The 19,293-nt window shown below is 29.8% G+C and overlaps 1 protein-coding gene across 1 annotated transcript in view; it reads right to left on the bottom strand.

The window, feature by feature from the left end:
- LOC113386109 (protein tiptop-like) overlaps window positions 1–16,859 on the bottom strand; it is a 42,365-nt gene extending 25,506 nt beyond the window's left edge. Inside the window, exon 1 of the mRNA XM_026623915.1 lies at window positions 16,760–16,859. Coding sequence (XP_026479700.1) covers window positions 16,760–16,859 — 100 coding nt within the window. The remainder of the gene's footprint in view (window positions 1–16,759) is intronic.
- Window positions 16,860–19,293: the final 2,434 nt, after the last annotated feature.

Here is a 19,293-nt window from a genome sequence, read left to right as displayed (position 1 = left end):
TGTGTGTGTATGTATGTATGTTTGGATACAATGTTTAGTCCACGATTTTGGCCGCACGAATCAACTTCCACGATTTGAATGATTCAAAAACATTCTATTCTTATTCATGAAAAGACGTGCCAATTAGTTTTTGGTGAAGACAGGTCTAGCCCTTTCAAAGATACGGGGCAAAAAGTGCTAAAAACGGTAATTCAGTTTTGGAGAGAATGGAGTACCTGATTTGAATGATTCAAAAAACATTTTACTTGAATTGAAGAATTGGTAAAATTTTTGGCGAGTCAGGTCTAGCGGTTGTGGCGATACAGAGGAAAAAGTAAAAAAAAAAAGATAATTGGCGGTCAAAAATGATCATTAGACATATGTACATCAAATTATCAGATATTTTAGAGAGATTTTGAACATGTGGACTAATTTTATGACATTTGTTTGGGTTCCGTATCAAGATTTTCAATTTTTAAAGCTCACTTATACGGTTCAAATAAATTTCAAAATTTTCAGATTTTTTTTTTTCAAAATTTTCAAACAAATATATTTACATATTTAATTCAGTTTAAGTTTCGTATAAAATATATCCTCAGATGGATTCTCTTTAATGTAAACATTTTCAAGTGTTTTGAGCAATAAGATCGTCACTGTATTTTATATGAACGAATAAATATATAGTAATATTAATTTTATCTTTGAAAAACAATTGTAATTAATCATTGATCAATATTTATTGATTATTAATTTTTTTTTGCTCGAATATTTAATTCTTGTACGGGAAGTTCTAGCAATTTGCCTTAAAGCACGATTCCATACACCACTAGTTATTACTTTGGCTCATTTACACTTTGGAACCATAACGTGAATAACATTTCTAAGACAACAGTCAAAAATAATGAGCATAGCCCCAAAATTTTAACAAATATTGTTGAACTATGAATTCAATATTTTTAAAATCGGTCAACTTTGAGAAGCACCTCCGTAAAAAAATGTACTAAAGTTCGTTGGCATGTTGGCAAAGTATGTATCGGAATTGTAAAATATTAAAATTCTTAAAAATTTTACATTTGAAAAAAAACGAGTAAAAAGTAGAAACAAATAATAGTCCCTTGAATGGATATACATTTTTTATCTATTTTTTAACATTGATATATTTTCACCATATTATCAATTTGCTTCCCAAATAGCCTTATTCACACCCTGCCCTTTCCTTATCCTTATCCTTATCCACTGTTGTATCTCGACAAAAGAATATCATGATCACACTTTTCATGCATAAGTGCCCGAACCTTTGCCCTAAGTAGCGTTTCACAAAATTCTATCTACGACAGTTGATTTCGGCTTCTCCAGTCCCCATGCTAGCTGCTAAATTCAAATTCCGAACGTTATTGCCTCGGAAGGTCGTAGGCTGTGATAGACGGACAGCGGGACGGACATCGGACTGACAAATAGATAAATAAAATACTCATGGTAACCGAACTTGGTTAAAAAAGAAAGGCAACTTGCGCTTATTTACATGGAATACATTACGAATAATCTTATTTTTGGTTCATCACTTTAATTTTTCATTGTAATTTAATTGTTATTAAATTTTTCATATATTAAAATTATAATTTGTAATAATTAAGAAGCTTAAAATAATAACTTGTAAACTAATATAAATATTATATAGTTTTGGTGATAACCAATCATCAATCAGGAAATGAATTTAATTATCGTGTCCTTCGTTATTGCATTTTTATAGTTTTATTTTAATATTTATTAACCTATTTTTGACATTTTATCTGACCTGTTGTAAATCTTTTTTATATATATTTTATCATTTATAGTATATAATATATTACATCATATTTTTTAAATATATGGCATATACGTTAGAAATAGATGTGCATATAAGTTTTTAGCTCACAAACACTACCCCCCCCCACCCCGCTCTCACACAAATTCTAATCCGTCCCGGATTTCATGCAAAAGAATATGGTCACCTTATCAAAGCTGACCATTGCATTAACAAAAGTGAAATTGAAACTTTAAAATAATCTAATTTTCAAGAAAACAACTCTGTTCGCGCCATATCAAAGTGTGCGATTTATATTGATATAAACAAAATATCATCAATCCAAAATCATATAAAAAATCAATCATTACGATATTAAAAACACATTGAAATTATTGTAAATACAATTATAACTTGTAATTAATATAAAATAAATATATACAGCTATAATTAAAGTATTTTACTATTGATTCTTCAAAATTCATCAATCAATACAAACATTGGTACAGACGAGCTGGATTTGACATCCAGTAAAATCTAATACAAAAAACATTGGTCCTTCGAGCCGGATTTGACATCCAGTAAACACCATTAAAAAACAAACTCAATATATATAAAAAACACAGAAAAAATAATCTGGCTAATAGTAATACACTACATTATATAAAATACAAATTAATACTGTTGTATTAATGAAAAAAACTTTACAAAATTAACATAACAATATTTACAAAAGAGTGAGTGTGCAATATGTATGATTTCTAGACTAGCTAGGGATACATACAAGAAAAGTAAGATTTCAAAAAAAAACAAATTTCAAATAAAATTTAGATTAAATTATCTGAAGAGTTCTGAAATGTGGTATTGGAGACGAATGGAGAAGATGAAGAAAATAAATGAAGAAGTACTGAGCAAAGTGAGCGAAGAAAAACCTTTATTGAGAATCCTGAAAAGAAAAAGATACTGGATCGAACCCATTCTGCAAAAAGAGTGCCTCCTACACGACGTAGTCGAAGGTAAAATAAGAGAATTGAAAGAAATGGGAAGAAGAAGAATGCAGATTATTGATGGCTTACGCGAGAAGAGAAAATACAGGGAACTGAAAGCAGGAGTTTGGAAAGGAAATACATAAAAAATTATAAAGAAGGGGAATAGTGGTTATGGGATTTATAGACGAGAAAAGGAAAGAGAATCGTTGATTTGTGGTGGCTCTCACACGATGGACCTGCCTTCGGACAGACTACCATTTATTATTATTATAAATTTTATAATATTTTTTTAAAAAAATTCATGTTTTTTTTCTCAGACTCTCTCAAATTGTATCTAAATAAAGTAAATGTGTAGGGTTATGTATATTAGCAATTTATATTACATTAAGATAATTCAGTAAGAATTACGCATTAAGTCCTGTCGAGGTAATATCGGCATGTAGGTCAATAAAGTCTGATACACATCTATTGTGGGCGAAGAGTGGCATCGCATCGGGATCTAAATCTAAGTCCGTCTGACGACACTTTAATTAATTCTGCCTGATTCAATCACAGCAATACGCGATAGACGATAGATGTACACTGTAAGAGGGTTACAACTAACGGGGAGAACATGTCGCGACTCATTATGGGAGAATATCTATCATTATCATCGAATCATCGGTGTACATATATACAGTGATACTCTTGTGCATACATACAATGTAATGGGTATATATGTATTTGCATGCGAAGCACTTGAGTGAAGGCAGATTTTACAATTTGCAACATTTCTAGTCAAACAGTGCAACCAGCATTTCATGCAATGGAAATATTACAGTAAATCGATTTTTTGTGCTTTTTCCTAAAACTACTTGATTCAACCCTTTGGTCTGAAACTTATGATAAAACCTTTTTTTTTTAAAAAATTATTTTGCATAATTTTAATTATATTAATAGAAGGATTTGTATTGAATCTAGCTTAAAAATTGGGCGCCTCATAAAGAACTATTTTTTCGTTTAAAATATTTTAAAAAATATTCTGAATGATATTATACACACACACACAAATATATATATATATATATATATATAATTATATATATATATATATATGTATATCGTATCTGGTTTATTTTAGCCTATGCAATGTTTATATTATCTGTTGTATTTGGCTGCCCATGTCACATAAGTCAAATAACCCCTGTATCTCGATATCCTCGGATTGAAGCTAATAATGTACAGTCCTGTCGCATTGAGAAACGGACAAAATCGACGATCTATTCTTTTTATACAAAGTAAGTATAAAGGATTCAGAAGATAATTTAGTAAAAAAAAATCAAAAAAAATCTAAGTGAATTTATTAGCAACGATTAAATTTTAGATTATCATTTAAAATATATACGATTCAGCTATAAAGTCTGATGAGATAAAACAAGATAATAATAACTTATTTGGTTATGATTATTATTTATATAAAAAGCATCCAAAATTTCAAAAAATCTCCAAGTGTAATTTATATCTCCAAGTGTAAATATGAATACACATTATCATTTTTTTTGCACTTGAATATAATTATAATTAATTATAATATAAATCTGACCGAAAGATGTTTAGTTTAAATATTGTGTATTTAGATAAAATAATACGATGTTAAAGATTATTAGATTGATATGTTATATTTGCGTTAACGCAATTACTTTGTACAATTCAGTACTTCGGTGTAACAGTACTTTCTCGTGGGTTGTTAATTGTTTTGTACAATTTTTTAATTCAATCACAATTATAATTAATTAAAATCTGGAAATTGGAAGATTGATCAAATATAAAAAATATGAAAGTTTTTCATCATTTTCAACTTGCCATAGGGTAAGTTATAGTAATGGGTTGAAAACCGAAAATGAAAATTTTTGCATATCTTCACGTTTTGAAGGTTACTAAACATTTCGGCATACCTTAGAAAAAATGGATGTGTGTGTGTCTCTATTTTTTCGAACACGTTTTCGAGCACAGGAATCAACCGATTTGAATAGTTCAAAAAATATTCAATTCCTATTGATATCGAAGAAACAAGGCTAAATGTACAAAAAGTGACAGTTTTTGAGAGTACTTACCTTCCGATTTAAATGATTCATAAAACTTTGTGCTTGATTTGACAAAACAATAGCTTTTGGACAAAACGGTTCAGTATATCGAAAATAATTCAGATTTTAATTTTCATTCTGACTAAAGTTCTAAAGCTCACTTATATACTTTAAATAAATAATTTTAACTGTGTAATTCAGTTTATATAATTCTTATAAATATTAGACAATGTTACAGTATTTATAATCTTTTTGAAAACTTTTAATATGCCTCGAACATTTTGTGACACTGCGGAAAGTTCCAGCAATTTGCTTTAAGGCACGATGCCATACACCACTAGTTTTTTTTAAATGCTATATTTCATGATTAGTTAATCTGCAAATCAATAGCATGTAAAATCATATAATAAACTGACAATATATTCACTGATTTTGGTCAGCTTCAAGCTTCAAACTTCAAATTTAGTTTGAGTTTTATACTAACATTCCAAAGTAATATATTAAAATGGAGCTGTTCTTTCAGCATATGTGGATCAAACATCAATACTATGAATTCATAAGTTTATTTTTAGATTTTCAAAAACGTATTCATCTTATATATCGTCTGTCAAAAACTCTTTTCGACCTCTGTATTCCAGCCAAAGACGTCCCAAAAAATCACTTATTGTTAGAGACAAGACAAAAGTAACCTTCGACGTAGTAAGAAATGTCATCGCGGTTCGTCCGCCTCGTGCCTCGTTCGCTGCAAGTGGCATTGTACATTTCTCCCGTGACGCGGGACGGATTGCGTTGTGGGCTGCAGCACAACCGCACCCACGACCCGGAAGAGGAAATTGGGATTTTGTTTGAGACGGACAGACGTACCGGACTGTGTGCCCAGTCGGATTGTGGATTCATTTAGTGTGTCTCGAGTTGATTGAACGGGTTCGCTCGGTATTGATCTCATAGACCCGTGTAGTAGAGAGGTGTTCGCTTTAACAATCATTCTAGGTAGTAATGCCGAACGACATAATAAAGAATCAGGCACGGAGGACTAACAGAATATGCTACACTGGGGGATAAGAACGACATGACGTGTAATGATTGCTTAAGAATAGTAATGATTGGTTTACAATTGTCAAATCGAATTTATTGCCATCTATAAGTTGTTTTTCCAAAAAAAACTCAGAGAACCTCATTTTTCGAGGAGTTCATATGAATTTGAATGTAAATTAAATTACAATGTAATTCATATTTTTACATTGTAATGTAATAATATGAATGTAATTTCATATTATTTATATTTGATCAATCTTACAATTTCCAGATTTTAATTAACCATTAATTGTAATTACATTAAAAAATTGTACAAAGCAATTGACAACCCACGAGAAAATACTGATACACCGAAGTACTGAAATATAAATATCAATCTAATTATCTTTAACATCGTATTATTTTATCTAAATACACAATATTTAAACTAAACATCATCTTTCGGTCAGATTTATATTATAATTAATTATAATTATATTGGGTCCTTCGGCATTATTGACAAAAAGTGTACTATTTTAACAAAGTTCGGCAGTGTCTTGGTAGATCACGATCTCTTTCTATAATTCATGTTATGAACTAATCAATTCAAACCTTATTGGTCCAATCAAACCGGGTCTAATCAATTCATAACAAATTGAATTAACGAGTGCACCTCGCTAATGTAAGCAAGTTTTTTGTTTTCCTGAGCTCAAAGATCGATACGAAAATTTTCTCTCCATACTGATATTTCAATTTGTAATTGATTTTATTTTGTAAATTAAGCTTTCAAAATTAATTCTTAAACAGTGCCGGTCATTCTACTTATTCAGTTTTCATATATAACAGAACGTCAAATAAACACGCGACATTATGTCCGCAGTGTGTTCACATCTATGAAGTTAAAGCGAAGAAAAATATCTCTCTACGAAAGCCCTAAAAGAAACAAAAAATGTACACGAGAAAAACGTAATAAGGTCAAAGAAGTGAATTCAACAGATATCACATCGCAAAACGCACGTCACACAGAGCCCGACCTCTCTGCTTATAAAACAAAGAAGCCGCACAGCAAAGTCCGATCGTCCAAGAATGTCTGCCACGCTTTTTATTGGTCGTATAAATTGCGACGCTTTGTCAGTCAAACGTTTAGCGTTCGCGGACATGTATTTGCTTGCGGAGGAGTTATTCGCGGCAGACACGGGACACGGATAGACCGGAATCAGGGTTCATTCCTGATTCCTGAATACGTAATACACAACCCCGACGCATATTGTTCTATTATTTATTCGAAGCGAATCGGTACAGATGGATTTGTGTTTTTTGGCGAGCTTAGGGATGGGAGATTAATCAAATTTCATTCATTATTTTCAGCGTGCTTATTGCAATACTTTATATTTATACCATTCTTGTAACTTTATGTAAAAACTAGTGGGGTGTATGGCATCGTGCCTTAAGGCAAATTGCTGGAACTTCCCGTTCCGTAACGAAATGTTCGAGGAATACAGAATGTTTTCAAATAGATTATTATTAATATTGCAACATTGTCTAATATTTATAAGAATTATATAAACTTAATTGCAAAGTTGAAATTATTTGTTTAAAGTATATTAGAACTATAGTCAAAATTAAAAATAAAATCTGAATTATTTTCGATATACAAAATTTGTTTGAAAAAAAAAAGTTGAAATATTTTTTTTTCCAATATCAATTATTTTGTTAAGACAAGCAGAAAGTTCTTTGAATCATTTAAATCGGACGCTTAGTTCTCTCAAAAACTGTCATTTTTTGCACATTTAGCCTTGTATCTCCGAAATGGCTGGACTTGCCTTTGCCAAAAACCAACAAAAACTTCTCCCAATCATTACTAATTGAATGTTTTTTAGATCATTCAAATCGGATGCTCCGTTCTCTCGAAAACTCGATTTCTATTTTTTTGCACTCTTTGCTCTTCATCTCCCTAACTGCTGTACCTGTCTTTGCCAAAAAACTAATCAGCACATCTCCCTATCAATAGGAATCCAATGCTTTTTGAACCATTTAAATCGGTTGATCCGTGCGCCCGAAAACGTGACCGAAAAATTGTATCCATATATACATACACACACACATCTATTTTTTTGAGGTATACAAAAAGTTCAGAAACCTTCAAAACGACGAGAAATGTAAAAAAAATTAATTTCGATTTTCGGCCCATTACAATAACTTACCCTACCCTACGGGAAGTTAATAAAAGCGTTCGAGTTTAAATATTAAATGAATGATTTAGTTTTATGCCAAATATTTTAATTAACATCCTTTTTGTGTTTAGATTTTCGGATTTGATTTAGATGATAAAAATGCCCAAAATTAAAAATAGTTTTCATGTACCCAATATATTAGTAATTAACTACATATTTTATTTTTCATGTTTAGCAACTCAGAAATAAGTTGCAAAATAACTCCTGGATTCAAAAAATAATTTAAATAATGTAATAATATAAAATAATTTATATAATTATTATTATATAATTATATGATATTATTTTTTGAATTATATAAATAGAATTAATCTTTGTTCATTTTATCATACAAAACTTTTTTTTATACACATTATAACTTTTTTTACATATACATTTAAATATTTTATTTATTTTGTATTTATTGATATATTTACATATAAATTTAATAAATTGTATAATATAGTTCCCAAAAAGCGATTTATAAAATTGCATCAAGAATATCCTATACAAATGTATATTAATTTACCCCAGAGTTTTGCCAGTAATAAATTTGGTATAATTTAATAATTATAATTTGTAAGGAAGAGAAAAAAGTTAGAAATTTTTCAACAATAATATTTGAAAGTAAAAGGAAAAAGATGTGTAACCAACCATCGCTTTAAATCAAGCAACGCCGCTATCAGGAGATGAACTGTTATGTTTGAAAATCTATAACAGAGGTTTTTTCTTCGCTGTTAGTTTTTTTGATTGTGAGCACTGTTGTTTAGTTTACGACACCTTAATATAATTTTTAAGTATACGTTATCTAATTGTTTCATAAGATGTATTGTTATTTTTAGTTAGATTCAATAAATTTTTTTATATAACCTATAAAAAGCTTACATGTGGGCAGGGTAAAAAGGACCAACTGAACCAATAGCAAAAGTGTTGGTCAAGATTTGACCAGAGATTAGTCTATTTAACTCGTGACCCTTTGGAGTAAGAGGTATGAATGTATGAATATAAATATCTGTAACTTATAATAAGTGGGAGACAAGCAAAAGTAACGAGAATAAACTAGAAAAAGGTTTTATTCACATATCTTATGGTGATGGAATATTTATAATTTACAGCCCACTTAATATCTAATTAATCATAGTGATCCTCACCAAGTGTAAACAATAATAGTAAATAAAATGTAATAATAATATAGTAAAAGTGTAATAATAATAGTAAATAAAAAAAAGTAATTTAAGTAAGAAAAAACATATTTTAAAAGAGACATTTCATAAATTGTCTAAAATATTATAAACTAGATATATGTTTATTAAATTGTCATTAAAATACACATTTCACTTTGTGTATATGATGGCATATTCGTTATATGCATATACATCCGCAGAAGGATCTTCAATAGTGCGAGAATCAAGAGAAATGCTATGTGCGGCTATCGAGCTGAACATGTCCCCGGGAATGCGATGTAGGTGACAGGACGTCATGTCAATTCACTGACAGAGACGACAGGACACTTCATCCCATCAGCGTCGTTTTATGCCGGACTCCGGTGAGCGCTCGGCTGCGAACACCCCCGTCTCAATACTAGTGTTAGAAGTATCGAGGCAAAAGATCGATATTGAGTACTTTGAAAAGTATCTAATCAAAATATCGATGCCAAAAAAATATCGTGGCGAAAGTATCGATAGTACTCAATATCGAATTTTGAGTACTTTTCATAAAAATCAAACATAAGTGCAACAAAGATCTAAAACTAATTAAATATCATATCACAATATTAGAATGAATTGTATTGCTTGTATCTGATGTGTTAAATCATTTTCAACATTGTAAAATTTTAACAGTAATTTTTCAATACTACTTTCAAATTCTATAATTTTTCAAAAAAAAGACAAGTTATAATAGTTGAGTATTTTTGATTAAAACAATATAATAGTCTGATACTATATTTAAAAAGCAATACTTTTTAAGTATTTTTAAGCACAATAATATTTTATTATTTTTAAGTAAAATATATTTTATAATTGTTGAATATTTTTGTATGAATAATTTTAGCAACTTTAAAGAACCTCTTTGGAAAGCAATAAACATTCATTTTAATGACGGTCAAGATATATTATCTTCGACACTTGTAGAGAAGCATCCCTTCGGAGCGATAAAGGATTTAAAGTTTAAAGTTTAAATGGTTCCGAGAAACTCAAACCCATATGTCAAAAATTTTATTCAAAAATTTCAAAACATGAGTATTTTGCGTTAAAAAAGAATCGAAATATAATTATTTCAAATAATAATATTCATCAATTTCTATATATTAGTATTTTGCGTAAAAAAGAATCGAAATATAATTATTTCAAATAATAATATTCATCAATTTCTATGTATTAGTATTTTGCGTAAAAAAGAATCGAAATATAATTATTTCAAATAATAATATTCATCAATTTCTATGTATTAGTACTTTTGCGTAAAAAAGAATCGAAATATAATTATTTCAAATAATAATATTCATCAATTTATATATATAGTATTTTGCGTAAAACGAATCGAAATATAATTATTTCAAATTATAATATTCATCAATTTCTATATATTGTATTTTGCGTAAAAAAAATCGAAATATAATTATTTCAAATTATAATATTCATCAATTTCTATATATTAGTATTTTGCGTAAAAAAGAATCGAAATATAATTATTTCAAATAATAATATTCATCAATTTCTATATATTAGTATTTTGCGTAAAAAAGAATCGAAATATAATTATTTCAAATAATAATATTCATCAATTTCTATATATTAGTATTTTGCGTAAAAAGAATCGAAATATAATTATTTCAAATTATAATATTCATCAATTTCTATGTATAAGGTTGTCAAATATCTCCCTTCCGCCTTTTCGTATTATAAACCAAAAGCAAAAAAGCGGAAGGGAGATATTTGACAACCTAATATTAGTATTTTTCGTAAAAAATCAAAATATAGTAAACGCAAAATAATCATACTTTATTTGTTGGATATGTTTTTATAAAACATTTAAGGTATTTTAAAATCCGTTTCATTTTACATAAGAATAATAAATAAACATCTTTATTTATTAGTGTGGTCATATTCATTTTGGGTTTTTGAGACTGATGACCCTGAGGGATCGTTTTTGGACAATTCTTAGAACAGTTACGACCACCTAGAGAGACTATTGTATTGCATTTGCAATGAGTGGTGTTCATAGATTATGCTGTCGATTCTTTTTGAGTACTATCGACGAAAAGAATCGATATTGGAAAATAGATCGAGCTAAAAAATCGATAGCAAAAGTACTCACTACCGACCGCAAAGTATCGATATTTACTCAGTACTCGATATTTTGTTCTAACACTACTCAATACTCCGGCTTTCTCGCTCGCGGGACTCGCTCGCTCCCGCTCAGTGCATCTTTGCAATACTTGGACGTCAGCGGCTGACGTACGTAACAACTGCAGACACTTTCTTACCGTACCGAATAACAACGGACATAGATGAATATATCGGGGAACAGTCGTTCTCCTGGGGCTTTTTTTACAAATAAAATTATTATCTTTTATTGCTTGTCAAATTGACTTTTCAATCTGTGGCAACGTGGGGTAGTAACTCGATTAACGTAGAATTAATTATATTGACGTCTTCAGAAAGATTTTCTGTAATCATGACATAATTTGACTAAGGAAAAATACAACACAGATTCATTAATGTCAAGTGGGATTAATTTTAAAAACTTTTAAATTAATTGGTTTTTATAAGTTGTACATGCTTTTTATATTTAAAATATTGTACTAAATTGAATAAATTCAAAAAAAGACAATGTTTTATGTGGAGAGAATCAGAATGGTCTCTGAACAGATTATTTGCATTTTTGACACACTTTTTTCAAGATGTTTATTAAAATTGGTTTATCATTTCATTTTTAAATTTATATAAAATACTATGATAATAAGTAATAAAATATTATAATAAATGATAAAAATTTATATATGAAGACTACCATTGCATATATAAATATTGGTAAAAATACTTGATGAATTATAATGAAAATAGTCATTTAATTACAATATACAATAAATCTTATAAAGAACGCACCGTAACAAAAATTTATTATTATTAGATGACAAAATTCCTTTTTATTAACTACCCGTAGGGAAAAAGTTATTGTAATAGGCCGAAAATGGAAATTGAAAATTTTTACATTTCTCGACGTTTTGAAGGTTTCTGAACATTTTGGCATACTTCAGAAAAAATTGATGTGTGTGTGTATGTATGTATGGATACAATTTTTCATCCACGTTTTCGGGCGTACGGATCAACCGATTTGAATGATTCAAAAAACATTTGATTCCTATTGATAAGGAGATGTGCTGATTAGTTTTTGGCAAAGGCAGGTCCAGCAGTTACAGAGATAAAGAGCGAAGAGTGCAGAAAATAGAAAATAGAAATAGTTTTTGAGAGAACGGAGCATCCAATTTGAATGATCTAAAAAACATTCAATTAGTAATGATTGGGAGAAGTGGTTATTAGTTTCTTGCAAAGGCAGGCCCAGCCATTTTGAAGGTACGGAGCTAAATGTACAAAAAATGGCAGTTTTTGGGAGAACTAAGCGTCCGATTTAATTGATTCAAAGAACTTTCTGCTTGTCTTAAGAAAATAATTGATTTTGGAAAAAAAAAAATTGTTTCAATTTTTTTTCATTTTTTTTCATTTTTTATATATCGAAAATAATTCAGATTTTATTTTTATTTCTGACTATAGTTCTAATATACTTTAAACAAATAATTTCGACTTTGCAATTCAGTTTATATATTTCTTATAAATATTAGACAATGTTACAATATTTATGATAATCTATTTGAAAACATTTAATATTCCTCGAACATTTCGTTACGGTACGGGAAGTTCCAGCAATTTGCCTTAAGGCACGATGCAACACACCCCACTAGTCTTATTAGTTTTTTTTAAGTATTATGAAGTATAAAGTATAAAGTTTAGTATAAAGATATTTCATCATACTACGAAATAATAGTGTTATATTAATAACAATTAGGGATTAATTTTCTTTTACACTCATTGTAAGCATTGAAATATAAATAAAGACTAGAACGAAAAGGCAAAACGTTTGAATTTTTATAAACTTAAGAAAAAATAATATATTTCTTATGATTATTAAGAATTTAGACTTTTTTATTTGGAACTTAGTTATTCCTTAAACTCAAAAAAATCTAAATTATAACTATAAATAACAAATTAAAAGTACCAATAAATTAAAGAGCGACAATTTAAAACATTTTACTCCCGCTGAATAATCGACCTTCAGTTCTACTAGTTGAGTGTCTGAATAGAAAAAGTCCGATTTTCGTTAAGACTGCAGTTGCCTGTCTATTTCATCGATACGAGAGCGTGGAGACGTTGCACTGGAAAGAGTGACAGAATGCAAGATATGCATGTCGCGTGGTGCATAAAGCTCGGGGTCCAAGTGAGAGCTGAGGTGGGCGACTGGCTCACAGCTCACAGCGCCTCAGACAGAAGTACTAATCAATACGACGACCGAACGGTCACCCAGCCGTCCCGCTCGGCTGCAACAAACCACCCATGATTTGGCCAAAGCCTTTATGAACCTATTATATTCCGATCAAAGTTTTTCTTGTTATTTTTTAACGCAATTATCAATTTAGAAAAAGAATTGTTTAATAAAATTATAAATATTTTTGAACGCGAAGATTATTGAGATGCCATGAATTGAAATTCTCATTAAAATGGTGTTTATAATATATAAAAGATCCGAGTATCTCAAAAAACTTCAATTTATATTCTGCTTTTTATATCAAGGAAAATAGACCATGGTATGACTGATTGATACACGAACAGATTGTTTTAATTAATGTATGTATTATACCTAATGCAGAGCACAACATAAAATTGTCTGTTGAGTCTACAAACAAATACATTTAATTTTTAATAATTACTTATTAATATGTTAGGTTAAAAATATTAAGAAAAAAATTAACATTGTATCAAACTATAACAGATCACATCAACACTGATCGACAATTGTACAAACTACCCCTCGAATAATATACTTCTTTTAGCATTTACAGCGCAGAGACCGAGATATTGCATCATGAATGAGAGTATACAGAAAAACTAGTGGGGCGCATGGCATCGTGCCTTAAGGCAAATTGCTGGAACTTCCCGTACCAAAAATTATTATTTTTGTAAAAACGATTAACATTTTTGAAAAAATTTTACTTCGAAAAAATTAGATTTTTGAGAAACAAAAATTTGAGTCAAAGCGCATCAGCGCCGCGTCGCCGTCAAACGGAAAACATTGGTACGGAACCCAAAGAAATGTAAACAAAATTTATACTTATTGTTAAAATCTCTATAAAGTATCTGATAATTTGATGTGCATATGTCTAATGATCATTTTTGACTGCCAAATGGCATTTTTTTTACATTTTTTATTAAATCTCCGAAACCGCTACGTGCCTTCATGAAAATTTGATCAATTCTTCATATTGTTAATAAAAGTTAAATGTTGTTTGAATTATTAAAATTGGACGCTCCGTTCTCTTAAAAACTGGGTTACCTTTTTTGGCACATTTGCCCCGTATCTTCGGAATGGGTAGACCTGCCTTTGCCAAAAACTAATCAGCACGTATCTTCATCAATACAAATCTAATGTTTTTTGAATTATTCAAATCGGTTGATCGGTGTTCCCGAAATCGTCGACGAAAATTTGTATCCGCACACACATAGACACAGATTGTAGATTAGTATATTAAATTTCTTCATAAGTGAGAGAATAAAATGACGTCAATCACATTTTCTCAGAAAATCCTAATCCGATTAAAAAAATATTAAAAATATCAATAAGTTTTCCGATTTTAAAAATGATGTTTTTTTAATAAATAATTGTAAATCCTGGATAATCTGTTTTATTTCATAATTAACAGCTGTTTTAAAAAAATCTAAGAAAGTTGAACTTGTGTATATTAGTATATGATATTTTTTCATTAGTGAGAGAATCAGACGTCGTCTATCACATTTTCTCATAATCAGAAAATCCTAATACGACTAAAAAAATATTTAAAATATAAATAAGTTTTCCAATTTTAATAATTGTGAATCCTGGATAATCTGTTTTATTTCATAATTAACAGCTGTATTAAAAAAATCTAAGAAAGTTGAACTTCTGTAGATTAGTATATTACATTTCTTCGTTAGTGAGAGAATAAGACGTCGTTTATCACATTTTCTCAGGAAATTCTAATTCTTTTCGATTTTAAAAAATGATGTTTTTTAATAAATAATTGTAAATCCTGGATAATCTGTTTTCTTTCTAAGGGAGTTCAATTCTTGTTGATCCACTTAATTTCAGACATTAGGAAGTTTATAAACTTGCCTTAACGAATTACCTACAGCTAATTTACATCATATTAATTTTAAACTTACATCATATGAAAGTCGATATATGTAGTCTATTTAGAAGATAATAATTATAAAAATAAAAAAAAATTAATTATAATTTAATAAAGTTGAAACTAGGGTGTATTGTGAAATACTATTAAGAATCCAATTCTCAATCTTCCATTATATAACTCGCTTATACCGATCCATCCAAGCAGACGTCCAGCGAATTTAGAACAATGAACCTCTGTCTTCACCCTTTGGTTATTATAAATCCCTTCATACGAAGATTGACCAAAGCGATCCTCGGCTAGCTTAGCTCAGTCTGCTGTAAGGAAACGAAGGGTCGCTCGGGATTGTTCTAGTTAAACGTCATGTGCTGACGGCCCGCGGCTGCGGACGTGCGTCATAACAATGCGGCGTCGGCCGTGACGTGTCAACTGCACGACGATGACGTAATGACCGCAACGGTCGTGAAAGTTAGAAATCCGTTGAAGTTTCCTATGTCACTCGTTGCCGTAACGTGATGTTGCGCAGTGTGCATTCGTGAGTTACGGCAAAACTCGACGGTCGGCGGCAACTGGCAAAATGGGGGGGTCGGAGGGTGGAAAACGGGAGTGGACAGGCCATGGTCTCGAAAGACGACAGTCCGGTGAGGAAAATTAAATCTCGTTTTATAAATTTAATTACGCCAACGACTGCGGTGATTGGACGTACGAGAACAATGCGCTCTGACTGAACTGTTTAATCTGCTATTGAGAATAGGAATATGTGCAGATATATTCAATCATGTTGAAATCATTCTACTTGCACGAGAATAACGAGTGTATAAATGGAAACAAGTTAAGTTCAATTATAATGCAAACAAAACGTTGGAGCAAATATAATCAGAGGCATTTCTTAATATATATACACATACATATATTCATACATAAAAACACAATGGATTTATAAGTTTTAGATTTGTATGTATGCTGTGTTGTGATTCGGACTTTAGTATCTTGACTAAAAAAACAATAAAAAAGAAACAACAAATATGATTCATTGCCGACGTTTTGGAACTATGAACGTCCCATCTCACATTAATATTGAAATGAAATGTATTACATACTATATTGAAGTTAGTTATTGTATATAGGGGGAAGTCCCGTAACGCCGGACGGCACTAAAAGCCGGACACTCTATTTAACCCCTTATTATTTAAGCGAGTATAAATCTTTTTATTTCAAAATACAAGTGACAAGAGCGCGGGGGGCACACATGTGCAGGATCATGCGCCAAAACTCACCTGTAACGCACACGGCCACGGCGGGAGCAACCCTTTGTTGTTTTAGGCGTTTTACAAGAAGTAATTCTAGTGTATTTATGCATTTATCTATTAGTGGCATTCAGAAATAAAAGTAGTACTTAATTGTTATCCCCAATATGGTAGAATATTATTAGATATTTTAAACAATTTTAGTAGGTACCACCATATGAACAAAATTGTTTGTCCCTTATCACCGGACACTAAGTCGTCCCTTAGCGCCGGAAGTAAAAATATTGCTATTTCTTGTGAGAATGGACGTAATTTATTCGAATTATTAAATTTTGTTCTGTATGAGTGCTAACGGTCACTACATACCCCCATTTTTCGTATTTTCTAACCAAAGAATGAAAATCTTATGATGAATGCTCCAGCTAAGAGCATCGGTGTGGCCCAGCCAAAAGGGTGGATAATTAGTGATTTTTTTCTGCAATATCTAAGAATGTTCGTCAAACACAAATGTGCAGATATTCCAAGGTGTAGAGATGGCTACACATATGTGTTCAATGCTGCTTATTTTGAAATGTCCGGCACTAGGTGCCACTTCGTAAAATCACATTTTTCGTTACCAGAGTTTGATTGATAGTATTAATTATGATTTAGCAAAGATTGCGTTTTTGTTAATTTAGTTTGATTTCTAATTTTGTTATCTAACATAAGTCATAATTTAATAAACATTTCGTAAAATATTTTTTGATTTATTTATAAATAACCTTAGGCGTCCGGCACTCGGGGACTTCCCCCTATAGTACTGTTGTAAAAACAAACAAAAAGTTCTTTTGACTTGTAATTATTTCTCAAAATTCTTAGTTCTTACAATTTTCATTGAATTTTTTTTTTATATTATTTGTATGATAAATATATAATAAATACCTTATGAATACATACAAAATATACATACAACCAAACTAAATAAGATTTTTAAAAATGCACAAAAATGACTTACGTACGTCTCAGTAATCGTCAGCATTAGATTTTGAACTCACCTGAAAAAATAAAAGACTCGTTAATAAATTGAATATACAGAAATTTAATTTTATATTATAATATCTACAAACTATCATTCATTCACCAAAGATATCAAAAAAAAAAATCGAGCATCACAACTAGCTTTTTCCCAATGATAGATTTTTGTCGAAGTGTTGATTCTAATATTAATGATTTATATATTTTAATGAATACTAGGGTTTGTCAGTTTTGAAAAACCATTTTTTGACGGATTTTATGAAATTCTATTTATAAAAACTGGCATTTTATCATTTGAAATCATATCAATTCCTTCTGATTAGAAGGAACGTTGTGTACTGTATAAATTAATTTTGATATTTTGATAATTGCGTTAAAATTGCTCGAAATACAAAATATTCGGTCATTGCTTAATTATTTTTAATACCAAAATTGACTTAAATAAGTATGCATCAATCGATCTCTATTATATCTACAATATCTAACAAATGAATCATTTTTTTTTCAATTTTGAAATTGTATTATTTTTTATTTGAATCATCAGTTAAATAACTCGTTTTAATGTCATAAAATAATTTGCATAATTATATTAAAATTATGAATTAACAACGAATAAATGTTTCTAAACTTTTTTAATCCTGGTCAACAATTATTTTTCTGTTCTAGTAAATTGAATAAAAATTAACTACCAATAAAATTAATTGATAAATAAAATTAGTCAAAAACTGCTTTAATCACCCTAATTTTTTTTGTTATTTATTTTGTTCGACTTGCAGAATATTCGAACAAAAATGTTTTTTCTATATGAAATTCGAAATCGGTTAAAACCGGTTTTCAGAGGAAATTAGAATTTGAAAACCGGGTTTCTGAAATGTCGGTTTTGTAAAAACCTTAGTAAATACCAATTTGCAATTTACACAAAATAAGCAAAAGCATTTATCCTCCGTCCACCGTCCCCATTATGTTTGTTAAAACTTTTATAATTTATGTGAAAAAATATTATTCACTAAAAATATCGAAATTTACGATTTGGCATGGTTAACTATAAAAAAGTGTATCATTCATCCCGGAGGCGAGAGTTACAGAGCGCGCAGAATATTTACAAAGCTCGTGGCATTATTTCTTTAGCGACTGTAGTCGTGCGTGACGCGAGAACAAACTTTTTTACTAATACAATACACCTAAAAGTTTTTAAGTTGCTGAGTGGGTGGTCGTTTAGCACCAGGAGTGATCTATTCACACTCTCAAATTGGAAAAAGTTTCAAATGAAAAATTCGTCTCCGTCGCTTGCTTTATTATCGTATGCCACAAAAATATTTCGAAGCCGTAAGTAAAAATAAAACTACATCGTTATTTATTGGACGGCCACTCGAGTTTATATGGAACTATGTTTCTAATATGTTACACATTGAATGGATTCTAGAAATAGGGAGAATAGATATATAAAGTTCTATATGGAAATGTATTAGAAATCCTATCAGAAGTTTATGCCAAGATGCTGATTTATAAATCATTTTCACTTAAATAATTTTTTATTATCAAAATGAAAA

This window comes from Ctenocephalides felis, unplaced genomic scaffold (genome assembly GCF_003426905.1).
Source record: "Ctenocephalides felis isolate EL2017-DRISC unplaced genomic scaffold, ASM342690v1 CF-g0.4_SCAFFOLD_03571, whole genome shotgun sequence".
Classification (NCBI taxonomy): Eukaryota; Metazoa; Arthropoda; class Insecta; order Siphonaptera; family Pulicidae; genus Ctenocephalides; species Ctenocephalides felis.
The sequence above is the reverse complement of the archived record's forward strand: the minus strand, read 5'-3'. Positions and strand labels throughout refer to the sequence as shown.